Source organism: Callorhinchus milii, unplaced genomic scaffold, assembly GCF_018977255.1.
Source record: "Callorhinchus milii isolate IMCB2004 unplaced genomic scaffold, IMCB_Cmil_1.0 Scaffold3, whole genome shotgun sequence".
Taxonomy (NCBI): Eukaryota; Metazoa; Chordata; class Chondrichthyes; order Chimaeriformes; family Callorhinchidae; genus Callorhinchus; species Callorhinchus milii.
The window spans coordinates 73861517-73885100 of NW_024704744.1; the positions used below are offsets into that span (position 1 = coordinate 73861517).

General features: G+C 40.5%; 1 protein-coding gene across 1 annotated transcript in view; it reads left to right on the forward strand.

Moving 5' to 3' along the window:
* Positions 1–23584, forward strand: part of ralgapa2 (Ral GTPase activating protein catalytic subunit alpha 2) — a 193705-nt gene that overhangs the window by 36309 nt on the left and 133812 nt on the right. Inside the window, exons 5-16 of the mRNA XM_042333340.1 lie at positions 1301–1344; positions 1777–1954; positions 5288–5403; positions 6356–6494; positions 7133–7326; positions 10104–10334; positions 16395–16574; positions 17695–17829; positions 19027–19175; positions 19955–20066; positions 21644–21881; positions 22795–22962. Coding sequence (XP_042189274.1) covers positions 1301–1344; positions 1777–1954; positions 5288–5403; positions 6356–6494; positions 7133–7326; positions 10104–10334; positions 16395–16574; positions 17695–17829; positions 19027–19175; positions 19955–20066; positions 21644–21881; positions 22795–22962 — 1884 coding nt within the window. The remainder of the gene's footprint in view (positions 1–1300; positions 1345–1776; positions 1955–5287; positions 5404–6355; positions 6495–7132; positions 7327–10103; positions 10335–16394; positions 16575–17694; positions 17830–19026; positions 19176–19954; positions 20067–21643; positions 21882–22794; positions 22963–23584) is intronic.

A 23584-nucleotide genomic window follows, 5' to 3' on the forward strand; every position in this document is an offset into this window, starting at 1 on the left:
CTCAATAACCAACTGAATTAGACATGAATTATGTCTCATTGGGAAGGTCTTGTGTCTGGGAGTGACACGGGTATATTTGGTTTCGGGTATCTCCTATCGTTTATGAGTTATCTGTTTTGCGTTTTTCGCTGCAGTTACATCTCGTGGCTGCGAGTCAAAGTGGTGCTGTGACATTGTGGGTCACAGAGCACGTTCGTACGTACGTACTTACGTACGTACACATGTACTGCAGTTACACCTGGTGGCTGCGCCGGCTGACGATGGCGCTGTGGCATCCTGCGTCACAGAGCACGCACATAGCCAAGCGGCGGCAGGAACAAAATAAAGAACATAGATGAAGCTAAGCCGTGGCAACAACAACAAAATTACATTTTTAAAGCGTCTTTCATGTCAGGAGGATGTCCCAGTGATTATAATTTATACATTTATATTATTATAAAGATGCCTGAGCAAAAATCAAACCTTTCAAGGATAAGTAAAAATGCTAGACAAAATAGAGAAGGCCTATTAAATGAAACTGAAAAACAAAGTCCTCCCACAGAAGTCCTCCCAGATGAGTATAGATAAAGATGACATGTCTGTCTGTGTACCAACCTACATTCCATATTGGATTCTTTGGTTGCAAACAAAGCTGCAACAGGTACAGCTAGTTGGTTATAAAGACAATGTCAGAATTCTCATTTATCAGAAATGAGAATTATTGACCATTTTCTTTGTGTAGAATGGTTTAAGCAGTGAATTACTAAGATATGTGTTCAAAATTGGCCGGTGGATTGCACATGTATGTTCCCTAAAATTGTTGAGAGACCACTCTCGATTCCTCTTTCACCCTCTACCCCCCAATATTTAAGTATAGTGGCCAGCTATGTGAACATTTTAAATCGCATGTGATTCCAGGCATAAAATAACTAAATATCTGATGTAAGAATTTACCAACATATCTGAAATTTTAGGGTAGACTAAACCATAAATAGTCCAATCTAAGTGGTCTGAAGTATAATCAATAAAGTTGTTCCTTCTGGTGGAGATTATCTTCATTTGTGCTTTTTAAATTCAACATGGCTTTAGTAGTATGTCTGAATTTAAAAATCCTGAGACAGATATTTATATTCTCATTAAGTTCTCTGATTTTTTTCAAATTACTCCAACGTTAAGTTGTTTAATAATTTCAGTCAGTGTTTTTTCCATTCTGTGCTCAGTGTGTAAACTATTCATATTAAGTCATTGTATAGACTAATTTATTTATAGTTTTAATTGATCTATGCTAATTTGTAACCTAAATTTATTTGAAAACTTTTAGGCTCAATTTTGAAGAAACTTTTGCACACTGGAAACTCAGTTAAGGTAGGTCTTTTTTGTTGGTGAACATATGATTTGAGAAAGGCCCTGTTGATGTCTCTCACACTGAATTTTTTAAAAATTGTATTGCATAAGAATTTGATTATTTTTAAAGTACCCTTCTTTCTGTCCTAAAATTCCACTCCAGATATGTACTGTAGATATGAAATGAGGTATAATAATTCAGGTGTAAGATCAATTTACGCTCAGTACAGTGGAAAACTTACCTTAAAGTTACCCCAATCATGTTGTTAGTATTTTGTTCCAGTCTTTTTCATTTCAACATTGTATTGTACAAACTCACTAAAGTGGTCAAAATTCCTTTATCTGTGTGATGACCTAATTAATTCTAAATGCTGTAGGACCCTGCTCAATGATTTATAAATGGTAAAGCTTAATGAAATTGAAATAACTGATGTGATTTCCTTCCCTCTTCAGATAAGATGTGAAGGGATTCGTCTCTTCCTACTTTGGATACAAGCACTGCAAGAGAATTGCTCAGATGAACAGTTAATGATATTTGCTTGTCTAGTCCCTGGTTTTCCAGCTGTTTTATCACAGATTGGACCATGTACTTTAGATACGCTTATAAACCCCACATGCAACATGTCTGATGGTGAGTAATGAAATATTATTGAAGTACATCAGAGTAAATTTACAGATATTATCCTTATATATTTACAGATTTTATTTAGAATTCCTATCCCACTGATTTTCCATACAACAGTCAACTATTTGTTGAATGAGTCCATCATCCTGGCCTCTGCCACCCTTTCTGGAAACCAACTGTTAATTACCTTCTGTGTAAAGAAATACTTCCTGGTGTCTGACATACAATTGCCCTTCACAACTTTAAAAATGTGTGAACATAGGAATGTATAGCATACTTACCCGGATCAAACTCAGTACCCACATTTCACCAGTTCTGACCAGGCTCTCCATCACCAAACTGATCGACTTCAAGATCCTCAAATATTCAAATCCCTTCACCCTTTGGCACCTCCCTATCTTTCTGACCTCTCTCCCCAATCCACAACACGTCGCCTTCGCTCGACAAGCACCGCCCTCCTGCTCATCCCTCTCACTTTCTACCCCACCATCGGAGGTTGCGCTTTCAGCCATTACACCCCGAAACTCTGGAACACAATCCCTCCACCTTGTCCCACCTCTCCCCTTTTCAAGTCTTGCCTGAAAGCCTTCCTCTTCAACAGTGCTTACGACCGCATTCCCTGCCACCCCCCCCACCCAGCTCAGAGTCAAGCTCCACCACTGTTAAGCGCTCTCTGGGACGCTACCCCGCGAGGATGATGCGATATAAGTGCAAGTTGTTGTTGTTGTAAAGGTCCCACAAAAAAAGCTTTTGCAGTCCACCTTAAGTCCAAAGTGTTTTTTTTTCTTTTTTACATCCTCCTACACTACACTTTCATATCACTCAACTAATTTCTTCAACCAAAATATATCTTACTTGAATTTTCTGCCACAATCCATCTCTCCACCTTCTGGTAATTCCGTTCCACATATGTACCATTCTGTGTCAAGTACTGTAATTACATTTAAGCTGTCTGTTCGCCTCCCTGCTTCTGAGCTGGAGAACTTCAATTTTGTTTGCATTTGTGCTTATCTTTATAAATTTGCAGACTACGTGTTTGGTGTATCATTTCTTCCTTTATTGCTCTTCCTATGCACTGCAGAAAATATTGAATGGAGATCCTGCAGGAAAAATTTGCCCCCGTGCGCAAAACTGAGGCCCTCCTGATTGGCTCGTGTCAGCGCCTCCGCACCTCAGGCGCTGACAGCGTCAGCATCCAAGGCTGCACTCTCCACCTCTCAAAGCCGGTCAGGAACCTCGGTGTTCTGTTTGACCCTGAGCTGTCCTTTCTTCCTCATATCCGCGCCACAACTGCCACCGCCTTCCATCACCTCCGAAACATCGCCAGACTACGGCACTACCTCACCCCTCACGCTGCTGAAACTCTGGTCCACGCCTTTATCACCTCAAGGCTGGACTGTGGGAACTCTCTATTCGCCGGCCTTCCCGGCACCTCCCTCTACAAGCTGCAGGTCATTCAGAACTCTGCAGCTCGTGTACTGTCCCGTACCAGGCTTCGCGACCACATCACTCGCACCCTCGCTCACCTCCACTGGCTCCCCATCTCCCAGAGGATCGAATTCAAGATCCTCATCCTCACCTACAAGGCCATTCACGGCCTTGCTCCCTCCTACCTCTCCGACCTACTATCCCCCTACTTACCTGCCCGTACCCTCCGTTCCTCTGGCTCCGGTCTGCTCCACATCCCCCGCCCCAACCGCCCTACCATCGGTGGCCGGGCCTTCAGCCTCTCAGCCCCTAGGCTCTGCAACTCCATGCCCCAGTGCCTTCGCCTTGCTTCCTCCCTTTCCTTCTTCAAGGCCGGTCTCAAAACCTTTCTCTTCAGCCGTGCCTTCAGCTCCCCTCTCGACTCTCTACCCCCTCCTCGCTCCCTCCCTCCCTTCCCTCCCCTCACCCTGACCATATCCCCCCTGCTCGGGTCCCAACCCAATTGTCCAGCACCTTGGGACGTCCTCCTGACGTGAAAGGCGCTCTATAAATGAAATCTTGTTGTTATTGTTGTTCTTGCAGATGGAAAAAGTTAATTTGGCCTGTTTCATTTACAGTTTCTGCTGCTTTTTAAAATTTGATGTTGTAGAGTCCTTTCCCGATTGACTCTGAATTTCATTAGGAATTTTTATTAACCTAAATTCCTGATGGTGATGTCTTTTGTATGTGTGACACAATATGCTTATCAAGGTGAAGTTTGCAGGAATGGAATATTTTTCTTATTTTCTTTTAGCATCAAGCATTTACATGTCAAGATAAGCAATATATGTATGTATAGATTTTCCCAGCAATTTGTTGTAAACCCAGCTTTGGAAGAGCATCCTCCTTGCAGTAATTTAATTTTTCTACTTCTCACTAAAGTCATCTTTGTGACCTTTTGGAATTAGCTTGTTGATGGGCCAACGTAGACCTGGACTAAAACTGCAGAAACATAGTTCACATAGAATTCTTAGAGCCACAACCTGATTGTCTTGCCTCCATGTATAGCATCACTCGAATCTCCCATATCAACATAATGCACACACAGCCCCATCTCTTGTACGATTTATTTTGATTTGCTTGCTGTATGAATATTATATGCAGAAGATCTCCAACATATATGGATTGTAAGAATAGAAGACCTTGTTTTGCTCAGGTGGTCATGTGAACTTTCCAACCCCATAGCCTATCTCCTAAATATAGAATACATATTAATTTCATAAATGGTGCTGGAAAAGGCCAGCCAACCGTAAAAGCAGTTTCCATCAATAAATATCAATATTTGACTTATGCATTAATATAAAAAGTTTTGGCTGCCAATTATAAAGTTCCTTAAATTCCATAGAGCAGATGGTCAAATATGGTATTTTTATGGAGGCGGGGGGAAGCTTTGGACTCTCAATACACATGCATCACATTATCTGGTTTAATATCCGGCAGGTCTATTTGACAGAATGCATGAGAATGCATGTCATATAAATGTTGGTAGTCATAATATCTATGTATCTAAAGGAGTTGTTTTCAAGGACCTGAATAGAAGCATTTTAATAGCTGGATGAGAGTAATTGGTTTCTAATGTGCAAACCATGACCTGCGTTGGTCGTCATTGTTATGGTTGCAACAACATACAATTAAGCTAATAATAATAATACTTGCATTTGATATAGCGCTTTTCACGTCTTCTCGACATCTCAAAGCGCTTCACCGAATAGACTTTAAAGTGAATTGACCGTATATTTGTGGGCGAAACCCGGCAGCAAGTTGCGCACAGCAGTGTCCCACAAACAGTTGTGGATTGAAAATGACCAGTTTATTATTGTTTTGTTTTTTTGGAGGGATTATAATCATCAGTACTTTATCCATTTTACTTAGCAAAAGTTGCTCCAGAAGAGATTGCTCCTCTGTTACCACCAGTTTTGGGGGAAAAGCTATCTGATGACACAACTTGTTTCTTTCTTCAAGCCCTTTTGAAATACATGGTAATCCAGGTAAGTTTGAAAAATATTCAGATTTGTTTGAAAAGATAGATAGGAGTGGTTTCAGTGCAGTTTGGTGCAGGAGAGGGCACGGGCTGCAGAGTTCTGGATTATCTGCAGCCTGTGGAGGGAGGAGTTGGGAAGGCCGACAAGCAGGGAGTTTGTATAGTCGAGCTTGGAGGGATGAAGGTATGAACAAGAGTTTCAGCGGCCTAATAGTGTCCCTGAGTTGTTTTATGGGGAAGGGGTATTAAAATGTAAACCTTCTAGGTGATATTGTACTGCATATGTAGCTAACGATTAGGTGACTCCATTTGTCTTTAAATGTAAATTAGGAAGAAAGTAACTTGCTGGAAATTTAGTACATCATTGTCTATGTAACTTATGTGATCTCTCTTACGAGTATAATTATAGAAAGTTTACACCACAGAAGGAAGCAATTCCGTCTATTGTATGTATTCTTAATCCATTTTCGCTATGCCCTAAAATCTTCATTTATATTTTAGAAGTCAAAATGCAGTTATAGTTTTTCACTGAAGTTTGTTGATTACATCTTATAAAATCAAAATTCTCCTCTTGTAAGAAAATATTATCAGAATCTTGATTTTCCTATTAGATCAGCTATCTAACTTCACAATGCAATGCTGCTTCATAATGGAAAACAAATGTAAATTACGACATAGTGGAAGTATATACCTTCCCATAGAAGAAAGTTAATCTTCAAGGAGTGATGAACGTGGAGGGGACAGACGGAGGAAACCAAGCTCAGATTCTGTTTATTTCTACATTATTTTATTAGGCCTGATCTCAATGCTTTATGCATGCTTTGTGGCTGGATTCCCCCATATTATCATGTAAAATCTTATATTTTGAAAGCTGCAAAGGAAAGTCTCTGTTTAATATAGTTGTCTTGAATTTTTAAAAAATATTATGCAGTAATATTTATTTTGTTTCCCATTTAAAGGCTGCAAGCTTGGAATGGAAGAGTAAAGAAAAACAAGAAAGTGGTTTTAAGTTTCTTTTTGCCTTGTTTAAGAGGTTTTATCTTTTCCACTTATTTCCATCCTTTACAAAATTTACCAACCTTTATGATCCCTTACTTGGTAAGGAAAACAATGCATATGTTATTGAATTTCTATTTCAGTTGTGCTCCATTTTAGTAAATGCTAAAACTGTGTGCTAGGTGCAGGTAAAATGTTCCAAAGTTATTTAGAACAAATATTTATTGTTATTTTCAAACAAAACTATAATGACCATTACACCCACAAACTCCTCCCTCCACAGGTTTCAGATAATCCAGAACTCTGCAGCCCGTTCCCTCTCCATATTTTAAATATGGAAAATTGAGCCTCAGATTCTATGGAGAGCAATTTAATGCTCAAAGTGCCAATAATTTAATGAGAACTGTGTAGAGGCCATTTAACTAGTTCATTAACTAATTTATAAAAAATTGTCTGATTAGTGTAGTCATTAAAATCTGACATTTCTCAGCAATTTTATTTCTGTGTTTCTCAGACTGTGTATGGAGCTCTTCACAATCCCATAGTACCACCCATGCCAAGTCATTAAAATTCACCTTCATGTTATTTCAATTTGGTGTACTTCCAGTGATATAACATTGAAATGGATTTATTTTTTATTTTTTGGTATTGAGATGTGAAACTATATCATCCTGCTTCTCTGTTTTTCTGATGAGTCCAAAAGAAATAAGGGATGTTAATGATTGTTTGTGTTTTGCTAGAAATTCCTCAAATGAGGCCAGCACCATATTATATTCCAGCACGGAATAACGAAAGCAATTACAGCACAAGGGACCAGTACCTGGCAGCTAGGGTGGCATTTATTAAATGGCTTGTGACCTTCTTTCTGGAAAAGAAATACACCACAAGTCAAAATACTAAGAATGGTGGGGAAATGCTACCCAAAATTATTCAGGTATGTTTAAACATCGGGAATTGTTCAAGTATACTATTTTATTGGAAGCCTCGTTAAGAGTGTGGCCTGCTGGTACATAGTGTTGTCTTGTAAGAAATATTTTGCAGCAAAGAATACTGCGATGTGGCTAAAAAGCAGAGATGAAGTGCTTCAATTGAGATTCTCTCATCGCCATTGCTTATAGTTGTATGATAACATTCAGATTGCCTCCGCTCGGCAGATACCAGCCCTGCAACAGGTCCCCCTCACTTCCCGCCCACTAGTGGTGGTCAGGAATTCAGCATCTCTGCCCCCACACTCGGGAACTCTATCCTGCAATCCCTTCCACTGTGCCTTAGACCATCCCTAACCCGCTACCCTCCACCCCTGCTGACCCCAACTCCCAGCTCAGGTTCAAAAATCCCTGACTGTCCAGTGCCCTGGGACGTCTTTCCGACATGAAGGGTGCTATAGAAGTGAAGTTTGTTATTTTTAAAGTAGGGAAGGCCTAGTTGCTCAGTCGGCAAATACATTGCCATGTGTAATAAGCCTTACATACTAGTGGGTTTAATTCCTGACTAAGTGTGCCATCTGAGCTTGCACAGTTTTCAAGCATTTCAATATTCTTCCCACTAACCATGAAGCCATTCCATTCATATATCGAGGTTTGACTATGCAAACTCCTTGTTTGTCGGACTCCTCAACTCCTCCCTCCATAGGCTGCAGATTTGCAGCCTGCGTCCTCTCTCGCACTAGGCTCCGTGACTCTATCACCCCTATCCGTGCCCGAATCCACTGGCTTTCCATCACACAGAGGATACAGTTCAAGATCCTAGTCCTCCCCTTCAAAGCCCTCCATGGTCTTGCTTCCACCTACCTCTGCGACCTCCTAACCCCCTACCATCCTGCTCACTCCCTCTACTCAGCAGGCCCACTATTGGCGGGTGGGAGGGCCTTCTGCCAATCTGCCACAGCCTCTGGAACTCCATCCCGCAGTCCCTACATCTCGCCCCCTCCCTTGCCTCCTTCAAGACCCATCTCAAGACCCTCCTCTTCGACTGCTTTCGATCTCCCTGCTTCCCCCCCCCGCTCTCTCCACCGGCCCTGATCCCCAGCTCGGATCCAAAACTCTATCTGTCCAGTGCCTTGGGGCGTCCTTCTGACGTGAAAGGCACTATACAAATGTAATTATTTTGTTGCTGCTGCTGTTATCCTTCTCAGTCCATCCTCTCACTCTCCAGTTAGCGGAAACCCCTCCTAAAACTGCATGCCTACTGCCAATTTTATTCTGAAATCTTGGGTATCTGCTAACCTGCTATATGGTCATTAATGTTGGATTGATAATTTATTTGAAGAATACAATCTGTTTTTAATTACGTAATTCATTTAGATCCCATCTGTCTTTTCAATTGTACTGTACAAATTCCAGTTGTTGTTGGTAGAGGACCCTCCTCTTGCTGTTTTGTAGAAACATGGAGGTTTTTCTCCTAATTATTTTGCCTTTTGTTCCTTCCTCATCCTTTTTCCATATTCAAATTAATTAGCTAGTCATTCCATTGTTTGTAGGACATAGCTGGATGCAAATTTGCCTTCATAAAATTTACTTTGTTTCCGATTTAATTCTGTAAACTGCTTTGAGATTTATTTTACATGAAGGGCGCTGTATAAATCTAGGTTGCCGATTTTGAGATAATTGGTTTACTTGTGATGTTTTAAATTTCATGTTTCAGCAATGGACAGTTTTCTTTCTGCCCAGTACTATCAGCTGTAGATCATGATGCAAAGCATTTGTTAGGGTACTTGACTCTGAGAAACCTAGTGTTTTCTAACAAATCTAATAAATGGCTAAACTGGCTCAATCAGTTCCTCAAAGCTCAAAACACTGGGTCATGATTTTAAAAGGATCCCTCAGGGAAACGTGCTTGGCATAACGTTCTTCATAATGATTTGCTGCTGGATGAAATTAGAAGCATCTAAAATTTATTTTTACTATTGACAACATCCTTGCATTGTGGTTTTCCCCACTTTCAATTGAAAACTGAATTGCTGAAGCAACCCGGGGTTATGTACACACCCTTCAAGCAGGAACAGCGGGCTTGGATGCCAAACAAGGGAGACACGAGTGACCATAGGCATGTTCGACAAGGTAGAACTTAAAGTGGGATTTATAGATGGGTAAGATGGGAAGTGGTGAGTTTGTAGGCTCATAGTGGCTGAAGGCAAAGGCCATGATGGTGCATAGTAGCGCAGAGTGGTTGCATGACGTGCAGCAATCCAGTCTTAGCTAAGCAAAGTGCCGTGCAGAGGAGTGGATAAGAATAGAATTGGATAGTAGATGAACACATGTTCAATGAGTACCTGTGGTTTTGTTGAAGCAGGTGTTGCAGAGCCTTTGCATTAGGGATTGATCCGCTAACTGGAGAAATTACAACTCGGGATTAAGGCACTTCAAAATATTTCAATTTTTTCATCCATTAGAGTAACATTTAACTTATCTGCATATCTTTTGAAGGACTAGGTTAAAATTCCAGTTTTATTTATTCACATAAGAGACTTCTTCAGAGGGTAACATTTTAAAACTATTATTCAAATTGCTTGTTGAAGGGAGTGGCGGGAATGAGACCATGACCATTGTGGAATATCTTCTGTATTTACCAAGTAGTTACAGTGACTGGGAGATGACCATGGGTGAACTATCCTTATTTTCGTGTTTAAGGAGAATATGGATACAAAACGAGCAGAAAATGTGTTTCCTACATCTAATTTGTTTTATTTTAATCTTTTTGTGGACTAAGCAGTCTGTGACTGCTAACCCATTAACTCAGGACAAAGCCAATGAATTGGAGACGAATGGGACTTCAGAACAAGATCGATCCCACTCCAACAGCAGTACACTCTCTGACAGAAGACTCAGTGCCTCCAGTATCTGCAGCATTGAAGAAGAGCATCGAACAGCCTACGAGATGGTTCAGAAAGTACTACTTTCCAATCGAGCTAATGTGAATTTTATAAATGAAGTGTTTCACCAGGTTAGTCTGTGTTAGTAGCAATTAAACTAAAAAGTGACATTTTTAAACTCTTCTGCTCATTAACTATGTATTGAAATACTGATGCAAGAATCCCAGGTTATGTGCTGAAGATGTTGATATATTCTGCCTTGTTTTAAACATCTAATGTGATGTAGCCTCAGATTTACAACATTGTTCCCTTTTTATGGTTGCAGTCTTTGTATAATGCTAAGTCAGATATTATTTTTCAAGCAGTTATATTAATTTAAATTAAATACTGTTTTAGTTTAAAGGCCAATGCAATAACGGAACGATTATGGTGCCATTAGAGTGGTGAACCAATAAACGTATCACTCTTTTCAAAACTGGTATTTTAATGTTAAAATAGCACAAGTTTCAGACAGAAGAAAGTTAAATAAACAAATGCCACTGTTAAGATTCTTTGACTTTGCATTTCCACAACACATAACCCAGGAAGAGTATCTTCAAGTGTTTTCTGTGCAATGCTCCTCAAATGCGCATAAAGCTCTGAGTGTTAGCAGTATTTTAAGGCAACCATTTAAAAATGGCAAAAGCGTCTACTTGCCAGAAATTTTTAACTCAGTTATGGAAATAATTTATTGACAATTATCCTAGGTCATTATCAATTCTGTGAGTAATTTGTCACAATGAACATTCCCATAAGTGTACATGTACACCACTTCAGTTACATTCCCATTGCGAGGAAAATGCTGGACTTCCTCGAATCCAAATTCAAGGGACTCCGCTCAGCTGCCCCCCAACTTCCACTCCCTCCCTACCCCCACCCCACACTCCGACAATTACCCATCCCTCCTTCCACACCTTTGAACCTGTCAACTCCTTTGTCTTCGCCACCATATCCTCCATGAAGTCCACCACCTGCTCCCTGGACCCCATCCCCACCCCTCTCCTTAAATCCCAGCTCCACCTCACTACTTGCCGACATCATCAACCTCTCCCTGTCATCTGGCACTGTTCCTTCCCCCCTCAAAACAGCCATATCACCCCCACCTTGAAGAAACCTTTCTTTGAACCATCACAGGTATCCAGCGACTGGCCCATCTCAAACCTCCCTTTCCTATCCAAGGTCCTTGAGAGACCCGTTGCCTCCCAGTTTCGCTCTTTCCTCTCCTTCCTCTCCCTCCATGAACCCCTCCAATTGGGTTTCCTTGCTGCCCACAGCATGGAAATTGCTATGGTCAATCGGTGGCCGGGCCTTCAGCCTCTCAGCCCCTAGGCTCTGGAACTCTATCCCCCAGTGCTTCGCCTTGCCTCCTCCCTTTCCTCCTTCAAGGCCGGTCTCACGACCTTTCTCTTTGACCGTGCCTTCAGCTCCCCTCTCGACTCTCTACCCCCTCCTCGCTCCCTCCCTTCCCTCCCCTCACCCTGACCATTTCCCCCCTGCTCGGGTCCTGACCCAACTGTACATCGCCTTGGGACGTCCTCCCGACGTGAAAGGCGCTCTATAAATGGAATCTTGTTGTTGGTGGTGGTCAAGGTCACAAACGACATCCTGATCATGTGCGACCAGGGCTCCCTCGTCCTCCTTAACCTCTCTGCTGCCTTTGACACCGTGGACCATTCAATCCTCCTCCACCGCCTCTCCTCCCACCTCAACCTTCAAGGTTCTGTCCTTGACTGATTCAGGCCCTACCTTTCACACCACCTCCACTTCATCACAGCAAACGGTTTCTCCTCCAGCCCTCGCACCATCTCGTGCGGTGTTCCTCTGGGCTCTGTCCTCGATCCCCTCCTCTTCACCCTCTACATGCTCCCCCTCGGTGACATTATCCACAGACATGGGGTAAATTTCCACATGTATGCGGATGACACCCAACTCTTATCTCTGCCTCCACCCTCAACTCCAGGACTACTGGGTCCTGATCGACTGCCTGTCCGACAAGTCCTGGACGAGAGACAACTTTCTCTAACTGAACATCAGCAAGTCTCCGCACCTCGAGCACCGGCAGCATCAGCATCCACAGCTGCACACTCAACCTCACTAAGCCAGTCAGGAACTTGGGTGTCTTGTTTGACCCTGAACTGTCCTTTCTCCCCCACATCCGCGTCATGACCGGAACTGCCTACCACCACCTCCGCAACATTGCCAGACTCCGCCACTGTCTCGCCCCTCAGGCTGCTGAAACCCTTATCCATGCATTCGTCACATCAAGGCTCGATTACGGAAACTCCCTCCTTATCGGCCTTCCCGACTCTTCCCTTCACACGCTGCAGATCATCGAAAACTCTCACTCCGTGACCCCATCACTCACACCCTCGCCCGACTCCACTGGCTCCCCACCCCCAGAGGATCGAGTTCAAGATCCTTGTCCTCACTTTCAAGGCCATCCATGGCCTTGCTCCCTCCTACCTCTCTGACCTGCTGACTCCCTACCAATCTGCCCACTCCCTCCGTTCAGTGGGCTCCGGCCTGCTCCATGTCTTTCACCCGACCCATCCTACTATTGGTGGTCGGGCTTTCAGTCTCTCTGCCCCCACATTCTGGAACTCCATCCCACGGTCCCTTCGCCTCGCTTCCTCCCTTGCCTCCTTCAAGGCCGATCTCAAGACCCTTCTCTTCGATCGTGCCTTTGGTTACCCTCCCACCTCTCTGCCTTTCCTTACCCCTACACCACCCCTCCCCCATGCTCTGGTCCCAACACCTGACTGTTCAGTGCTTTGGGATGTCCTCCCGATGTGAAAGGCGCTCTATGAATGTAATTTTGTTGTTGTTGTTAATGCCTTATGTGTCTTCTAGTTATCAAGTGAAGCAAATTGGTTCTGTACAATAGAATATAGTTTTCCTCTTGTGTCACCTAGTGTTTGTATTGAGCTTTTCTAGGTCTGGCACCACAAATAGTTAAAAGCAGAGAGTTTTCTCTCTCTTTCTCTCAAGTAATTGTTTGCTATCGGAGGAATAATGCACCTGACATAAACCTGATTTTTCAATTTCAGTGGCATCTACACGCAACTTCAAGTTGGTATTGAATTCCAAGCATTGTGGATATCTGATCATTAGGAATGAAATTGAGATAGTGCAGAACTTTAGTTGGGGAGTCGTACAATGAAGTTTAATCCTGCGAGTGGGTTAGATTCAGACACAGGTCAGAAACATTTCATGATTCTAAAAAAAATGAGGTAATCAGCACAAAGTGTACAAATGTGACTGGTATAAGTACCTTGTTGAAAATGTGCTTTAAGTAAAACATGCTCATATTCAAGTGTGAGTTCTAAATAGTGATTGAATTAAATAATTATGATAAATAATGAACACTTGCCATGCACGAAAACATAAATAATGAATGTTTTTTTTGGTGTCAATAGCTTATCACAGCTGGAGCCTAAATGTCCTGAATAATTTATTTGAACATTGTTTTTGCATATGCTGTTTTTTCTTTATTCTGTGGCTTAAATACAGTAGTTTCTCTGGGCTATGAGACTTTTACATCGCAAACATTAAAACTCCCAAGACATTTCTTACCTGAATGTTACTTGTCGGTGGCCGAAAGTACAAAGTGCTAAATGCTCTGCTAACAGAGGCAAGGGATATTTACTGGATTTGTAAAGGAAAATTCCACTTATGTGGGTTTCTCTTCTGTTTCTTATTTATCTGATAAAAGGAACAATTTATAACTCAGAATTAATGGCAATGTTCATTAATATAAGGTGACATGTCATTTTCAGGAGCTACTGAAACTCCCAATAGCTGAGGTTGTTTGCTTTCCATCAAAAAACTGCTTGTTTGACCTGAAGTCAGACAGATACTTAAACCTTCTAGCCTTCTTGTTATCATTTCTCATCAAGGTCAGCGGCCGATGTGTTTTATGAAAACAGAGTGTTATAGCTCTTAGGCAGAGCAGGGAATTTCCAGTAGCTTCCACTTTCTTTGTATATTAGTTGGTATACATCAATCCAGTGAAAGTATAATGAATGCTGATTGTTGGAAGTACAGAAAAATGAAAGATGTTTCTAGAGTGCCAGCTGGTAGCTCATAGATTCTTATACCAAATGAGTGCTCGAGCAACAAATGGTTAATCTAATGGTTGACATTGTATGAAAAAGACAATGAGTATCAGGTAATGATACCCCACAGTTTGCAAAATATATTACAGTACAGATTTTTCTGGCATGGACAGCATCATCCTCCTGCAGTGCACTAACCTAAATAATTTTGAATTAATATGCAGTATTATTTCCTAGTCAGAGATAAACTTTCCAGAATGCTGATCTTGGTGTTAGTGACAATTAGAACTAAAATTTCTTGAAAATTTCCACTGTTCTATTTTTGCCTCTGGTCTTACCAAGACTTATTGTGCTATTTATTTACTTTCTAATCAATGTTGTCAGTTTCTCGCTGCAGTGATTTTGGTGCCTGTTGTCTATAAATGGCAGAACCATGCTAATTTTAAATACATCAACAGTCATTTGTGAACAGAGTTGGGCCGAGCATATTTCCCTTGAGGATCCAATGGCCTACTTATTATGATTGGGTCTGTATGTTTTTCCAATGACTACATGGTGTTTGCAGATTGAAAATGATTTGGGTTGTAATATCAAAGTGGTGAGCAGAAGGCTGAATATTCTCATTTCTCAGCACAAAATAAAGTGGAGTGACTGTGTACTTTGTGGCCGTTTCATGCACAAAATACACAATCACTCCACTTTACAGTATATCCTGTGAAACTCTTTGAGATGTTTCGACGATGTGATTCAGCAAGGATTGCAACAACAAGATTACATTTGTATAGCGCCTTTCACGTCGGGAGAACGTCCCATTATATATTTTTATTTATAAATATTTTGGGGTGGCGAGAAGTGGAGAATTCACAGCAAGCCCAATTTTACCAAGCAGAGGATCATGCAGAGAGTTGGATTTTAGAAGATCAGTAGGAAGGTGCAAGGGTGTGAAGCGATTTGCAGACAAGGGTAAGAATGCTGAAGTTGATTCACTGGGGGACACTGACCCATGTACCAAACGTAATGCTTTCGTAAAATTAATTTTAACATCTGAGACAACATCTCTTGCAGACTGCAATGTAAAATTAACATTTCTATTCAGAGTACAACTAGTTTTGTTGCTATTCAAACTGTTTGATGCGTTCAGATTTTTCCCATGTTGTCTGTACATTGTTCTGAAGCAGACAGTGTGCTAGTTCAGGGTGTAGATGTACACTAAATATTCAGGAACAGTTGGGACCTTTGTAAGTTGTAGTATTTGGAATGCACAGGTACAGTAAAATTCATCGAACTTCCTCATGTTCCTTCACATTTAAATGAGAAAATGTTAAATAGGTTGTTAGACAACTATTAAATAGAATTGCAGCACCCTCTAGTGGTGAAATATTGTTTCATGAATGTTCACGTACTGTATATGTTTCTACTTGAAATTTGTTCCCAGATTTAAGAAGGGCCTTCTGCCACTCTGCCCCCACCCTCTAGAACTCCATAGTACAATCCCACTGCCTCGCCCCCTCCCTTCGAGACCCTTCTCAAGACCCGTCTTCGACCATGCTTTTGATCACTCTGCTCCGCCCCCCTGCCCTCCACCTTCCCCGATCCCGACCTCCAGCTCAGGTCCGAAACTCTGACTGTCCAGTGCCTTGGGATATCCTTCTGACGTGAAAGGCGCTATACAAATGTAATTTTGTTTTGTTCTCGTATGCTTTTATCATTGCACTTAGAGACTGGATTTATCTGGATTTTTGGCACATAAACTCCTTCAAAATAGCATCACCAGCAGATTTCAGTGTTTTTCAGGAAGTTTAGTCTTATTTGAAACTAAATTCACAATAATAGATCATTAGATTATTTTAAATAGCTCAGCAATTATATTAGTAGTTCAGCCAAGTTACAGTTGAGCTCCATTATGATGTGATGGTGACCTTAAGTTCATCTTGTAAATAGTTTCTGTATGAAATGGTATAGTGTTGTGAAAATTGACCATTTGTATCAGTGTTTAAGTAAGCATCTTTTGACGACACTGTTAATATACAGTAATGATTGTTAAAATGAAAGTTTTCTGAGAGAAATTGAAAGACTCAGTGTGTATGTTATTTTTAGGCTTTTCGTTTACCATCTTGTGAAGCATCAGCAACAAAGAATGTAATAAAGGTATATCGGAAATGGATTTTGCAAGAAAATAAACCTTTATTTATGGCAGAACCAGAAAAAATGGAGATTGAAGAAGATGCTGTTGACGATTTGAATCATCTTTCTTCAGTACAGACCGATGGTAAAAAGGTAACCAAAGTATATTTATGTTAAATTAGTCATTGTGTTATAACAGGCAATTTTAAATTTAGCCTGTACTAAAGTATCAAATATGGATTACCCAGATGTGTAGGTGGGTTCACATAAACTCTATCCCTCTTACTGGCAATCAAATACGTAACCCCACCCCTTGCTATAGTCATGGTGGCATTGAGAGCAGTGTTGGTGGGAATGGTGGGTATGTGTCTGCAGCACACTCAGATCATTCATATTTGATGCTTCAAGTATTTCTACATTTAAATCACATTTTAGTCCCCTAATACAGTAAAGATTGCGTAAGTCTCATCTTTATAAATCGTATAATTGCCTAAGTCGCACATGCAACCGAGTCCCATTCAGTTTTCTATCAAAACTTAGATTTTGTATTAATTATCCTCTAACTCAGGACGCCATTCCCCTATCCTCCATTACTTCTGCACTTACCGGTTGCATTGAATCGCAGGAAATGACATCTTGACCCGTCGATGCTTGTGCACTTATTAGTCGACTGCATTGAATTGTGGGAAACCCATCGCTGCATGCGCAGAATAACTTATTTTACTGCGATTCCAATACTTGACAGTAAGTGTACATGCAGCAACTCCATTTCCCACAGATCAGGGTAGGGATTTGTGGGAAGTGCATGTGCACTTACAGACTACAATGAATTGCACTTCAATGAAAAGGAAGTGTAGCAAAAGAGAAGAGAACAGGAGCTCCTGATAATGCCTACCCAGAGCTCCTGCTGCCTTCTCTTTTCCTGGCTGAAGCCACTTTGAAATTAATTTGAATAGTTTCCGCAACAAATTTCACCAGAGTAAATAAGAACTCTGCAGATCCCAGGTATTGTTGTAATGGACCCTTAATTGCAGGTGAAGAGCAGTTTTGTTGCATTTCTTTATTCAGGGAGAATATTTTGAAAGAAAACTCATCTTAGATATTCCATTTAACCGGTTTATTCATTGATAAATCTACACAGGTCATTTCCTGCAAGATGCAGTGATTTTCTGATGCAATGGATGTCTTGGCAAAGGATTTAGTTGGAATACAGCACATCCTAGCATTGACATTATGTAACACCTAATATGTGTTTTTCTCTCTGCTTTGATAGCCTGGTGAGCAGTTCAGGCACAGGCGCACATCTAGCTGGGGAAGAACATATTCATTTACAAATGCCATCAACCGGGGTTGTGTTTTTGAAGAGGAAGATGCAAACATTCAAGCTGGTACTCAGGCAACTTTACAGGCAAGAGCTGAATATTTCTATGTATTTTATCATTGAGTGCTCCTTTGATCTTGCCACATAAGCCATGGTTCAAAAGGCACGCTAGCAACCTATCCACAGGCCTTTGCTGATGTTGTTGAGGGGCCTGGATATTACAGGTTAACAGGAAGCGTGGTTAAGGGCAGGGCACCCAAACCCTATTAAGACATTGTTTAATGCTGTAATGCAGGGGTTGCCAACTTGCGACCCTTGTTCCACATGCAGCCCACCTGACTATTTTGCGCATGGATAATGTGTGGCCCGTGAGATTGATATTCTGAGTATTTTGGAAAGATGAGATCAAATGGGCTGAAGATCCTTCATTAAAACTTCATCAAATCTCTCCTGTTATCTTGATATTTTAAAGGTGTGTGTGGGGAGGAGGGGCAGGTTTCCAAATACTTGTGCAAGAAGGGCTTGGTCTGTAGATATCAGGGAATTAGAATAGACAAAATTGTGATACTCTGCAGTCAGATAATCTTAATAGCCTAACTTGGATGACATGGTCAATCTCAGGTACCTTATCCAGCTGACCAATAGAAGGACAAAAAGTATCAATGGCTTTAAAAGAAGGGGAGGAGAGGGATACATTTTTTTTTAAAAATCAATATATCTGCGATATATCTCAGAAGGAGATAAAATTGCATCAATAATTATCCTTACTCCACACGCCTAATAATAATCCCTCCAAAACCAAAAACAATAATAAATTGGTCATTTTCAATCTACGACTGTTTGTGGGACATTGCTGTGCGCAATTGGCTGCCGCGTTCGCCCACAAATATACAGTCAATTCACTTTACAGTATATTCTGTGAAGCGCTTTGGGACGTCCTCCCGACGTGAAAAGCGCTATATCAAATGCAAGGATTATTATTATTATTATAGGGTGTTTAGGAAGGAAGTATTTACTTCTTTAGACCACTTTTTGAAAGATGAAGTCTGTCATCTTGTATTCAAATGAACTAACTAAGTAGAGGTTGCATAAAAATATATTTGGAAAATAAGTTATAAAAGCTTGGTGTATCAGAGGGAGAATAATAAGAGGAATTGTGCTTTTTATGATTTGAATGTGTCATGCAATTACAAAAACTTTAAAAAAAAAAGTGGTTCAGAGCAATCAAGTAACAAGATTGTAAAAGAGAAAAGTTGTACATTGTAATCTGTTTTATTTTAAAAGGTGTTTTTAACAAATTCTGCAAATGTATTCTTGTTGGAACCCTGTGCTGATATTCCCAAGTTCATGGCCGATCAGATGGATGTGTGCAAGGCAGTGCTGAGCATCTACAGGCACATGATCATGGAGTTAACCATGAGCAGAAAGACATGGTAAGCTTGAGATCAAGTTGCATTGTTTTTAAAACATTTCCTCAAATAAATACAATGTTCTGAATTTAGGAAATGTGCTGCATAATTGTTTTTAACATTTAAGAGCTATAGGAAAACTGGAACAGGAGGAGAGCTTTTAGCCCATTGAACCCTTTCCACCAGTTTAGATTTTGGCAGACCTTTTGATTCTGATGACCCTTTTTTGCCATACCCTTGAATTTCTCTAATAAAATATCTCTTAAGCATCCTGATCGATTCTGTCTCTTCAGGTTTCTCGGGCAGAATTCTACGTTTACAATCATTTGTGTGAAGAAATGATTCCTACACTCAATTCTAGCTATGTTGAATATATAAGGATACTTTAAGGCTAAAATGAATTCTCTAGTGTAACAATGTTTTATTAAATTTTCAGGACATCAAATAAAATATTTTTTTATTGCTTCCATTTCTGCTACCTTGCTGAGTCTATTTTTGAATCATTCAACCTAGAAGTGGACTATTTCCTTGAATCTCACAGCAGGCAACAACATTTGAGTTGACCCACATGATCCTTTCAAAAAATAGCTTTCATGTTCTGCTGCCACCCTGTGGGTGTGATGTGACATTGTTGCAAATTGGTTTGTGTAACGGTTTGGCTGAGGATGGGCAAAATTGCTTGATTAGATATTGTCAAAGATTTGTGAGTTATCTCTGGGATGTGTTAGCTTTGATGGAGGCATTTTTCTATTGTATTACCGACTTGTTCCAGGCATATTTTTAAACTTTCTTTTTATTCCTAGGGAACAGCTTTTGCGAGTCCTGCTCAAGATCACTGAAACAGTTATGCAAAAACCACTGGATATGCACAAAAGGGATATTTTTGCAGAAAATATGTCTGGACTGCTTTTCCGGGTAAAATATACAAATGAGATGTAGTTAGTCTCTTGTTTTTTTCACAAAATGTTTGAATATTGTCTTGCTTTGAACTAATTTGTGTTTATTTTGAATGTAATTTTATAGCATTGTCAGTTATACCATGTTTTGGAATGTGCTCCTGGCCTCCAGTGCGTGAGACCGTCGAAGGTTTAGGCAAAAGATTTTAAGTATAAGTCAGTCAGTAGTAGGAAACTGCCAGATGCTTTTTTGGCAGGGAGTGGAGGGGGAAACGATGACAATTTTGTTTTGGTTCATAAGTTCAATATGAATTCAATGGGGCGATCTATCTTTATTAATTAGATCTAATTGCTTCTGAGGTCAGTTTTGGATTACTTCAGCCTACTTTGGTACCTTAAAGGAAGTTCTCGAATTGGTAATTCAATGCTTAGTTTATCCTTTGTTAAACTGCTGCAAAAAACACGCACTAATTGTGTGAGATTGTGACTCCGAAGCAATTTGCACTGAAGATTGACACATGAGACTGCCTTCGGGACATGGTTTTACCGGGATATCCATTTGAACTGGTCCAATGTAAGTGCAGGTGCTGTGAAGTGAATGCAGTTTCTCTGATCAAAAATGTTCTTAAGTTACCTGACAGCCCAGACACTATTTAAATGAGCTGTCATGTGATGTTCTATTATATATTACAACAACTTGCATTTATTTAGCGCCCCTCACACAAAAAAGCATTCCAGAGGACTTGACAGTGGTGGTGCATGACGCCGAGCTAGGGGGAGGTGACCGTATTCTCTGTCAAAGAGGAAGGTCTTCATGTGCGATCTGAAGATAAAGAAAGGGCAAGGTGCAGGGATATTAAAACTAAATTGCACTGGTTTCTGCATTGAAGAGTTTTTCTCAACTCTTAATGATAATAGTCGGGAGCATTAATTATAAATTGGACTTTGAGATTCAAATGGACTATTGTTGGAAGTGTGTGTATTATCATATACTATATATGCATTATAAGTGATTACGCCCTACAGATGCTGGATGACATGAACATGGCCCTTGGATCCTGTTGCAAATTGCAATCTAAACTTACTCAAGTTTTGTTAATCTTAAATCTATATTATAGTTCTGGTGCAAGATGATGCCTCAAATCTATTTTCTTGCAACAGGATCTCATACATAGCATTTTCCCAAGGGTCGTGTATTGTAAAATAGAGTACAAAGGAAACTTGTCAGACAAAGTGTTGATCTTAAGTGGGATATGATTTTGGTGTTTACTGGAGGATCGACAATTTGATACTTAATAGAATAAAAAATGACAGAAGTCTTCACCATGTTAATGCTTTTTAAACGTTTTTGTACAAACATCAATATATGCAGCAAACCTGATATTATAAAGCACAAAACAATCTGTATTCATATGATTGTTTTAGAAAGGTTCACATTAATTCTTTATTGTGATGTTAGCAATAAAAACTGGATTGGATTACTTTAGCTTGCATTGATGCTTATTGTGGTAGAATCCTGTCTTAAATTGAATATCATATTATTTTAAACTTTGTTATCATTTTGAACTCTTAATTACAAATGTTTCTTTTCCGTAGACTCTCATTGTGGCCTGGATCCGGGCTAGTTTAAATGTTTTTATCTCCCGTGAACTATGGGATGAGCTGCTTTCTGTCCTGTCTTCTCTTACTGCCTGGAATGAACTGATTATTGAATGGGCAAAAATTATGGATTCACTTACTGTGGTGTTAGCAAGATGTGTCTATGGTCTGGACATGAATGACCTACCACTGGAGAAGCTGAGTGAGCAGAAGGAAAAAAAGCAAAGAGGGAGAGGTAATTTGTCATTTAATTTTGCTTCCAAATAATATAGGATGCTAGTTTTTTGTAGAAGGGAAGGCTTTTTTGTTCTGGAGTTATTAATTTTAACATTTATTATGAATGCAGGTTACGCTTGTGACGTACAAGTCTTATTTCCAAACAATTCAATTTGTGAGTCGGGCCTGGCGAATGGGCTGAAGGAAATCCTTCGCTTACAGGTAGTGGAAGGGATCCTTCAGCCCATTTGGCAAATTGAGGACTAAGCAGTGAGCAGTGTTGTGGATTTGTGGTTAAAAGGGGAAGCAGCTGCAGCGAGGGAGGGCTCCAGTCTACACTGTCCTATTGCTGAATTCCCTGGAGGCAGAGTTGGTTTCCAGCAGGCTGGTTATTTGCCAAACCTCCCACGAGAGGATCTGATGGCGTTCAGTACGTGTCATTGGACTTGAACCTCTAGAACATCATGATGGCTGGCATGTTGCAAGCTGTCCTGTTTAGGTCCTTCCACTGTGTTGAAGGCAAATATCTGTTGAACAGCTGATGAGGAAACTCACGCGTGGAATCTGGTCTGGAGTCTGAATTCATGAATACCCAGTCATTATATCCAAGGTTTGGTAAACCACCTTTATTAGTATGTAGAGGGAATCAGCTACTGCTCAATCCCAACTGGTAGCACCATTGCGTAATGAGTGGAGATTTGTGTCCAATCTGATGCCAAGATGATGGTGACATGCTCTTCCTTATTTTGTGCTGAATACTGTACAAGATTCATCACAACTGTATTTTGTGTTGCTATTTAACTTATTCTGTCTTAGTTGACAGATTTGATCTTAGATTTAAAGATAAACAAAGGTATAGTTACCAGTCTTCAGTTTAAAAAAAGTACATAACCGTTCTTGATGTATTTTTTGTGCATCATTAACTTTTTAAGGTGTATGTCAAGATCTTAACAAGGTAACTGGAGTGGGTCGATCCTTTTCCCTGAGTTGGAGAACTCAAACTGATTGCCCACCAGAACATATGCGATTCAGAAGTGCTACTACCTCAGGTGCCCCAGGAGTTGAAAAGGCCAGAAATGTTGTTCGTCAGAAAGCTACAGGTACGTTTGATGAAAGAGATGAGATTATTTAGAAAGTGCATAATTTGGGAAGATCTTGAAGAATCGTGTAAATATAGAATCTTTATTTTATAAAAGTACCTAAATGCAGAAGTTAGGCAGTGAAATTCTATCTTTATAAATCGTACAGTCGCCGAAGTTGTACATACAGCCCCATTCAATTTCCTAACAAAACCACTTAGATTTCTTAGCATTTGTCGTATTTCTCATCCCCTAACTCATAATGCCGCGCCCCTATCTTCCATTACTCCCGCACTTGCCGGCTGCAGTGATGAATTGCTGCAGGTGCACTTACCAGCTGCATTGAGTTGCATGTGCTCAGTGTAGATTATTAATTAAATCAGATTTGGTAAGACTTATGGAAGTTTACCGGCAGCGCGGGGTTAGCATACGTCATATTAAATGATATGGTCCCGACTTGTGTGAGGTTTACTGTGTTATATAAATTCTATTTTATCCTTTTTACCCATACTAATGCAAACTACCATATTACCTGGCCAATGGAAATGTGCGGTCGCAACCCCAGCAGAATCTGCTACAAACGTCCATCCTCCTCTCAAACCCGTTATAAATGTAGTTTCTGGCCCGCGGGCCTCCCGGCTGT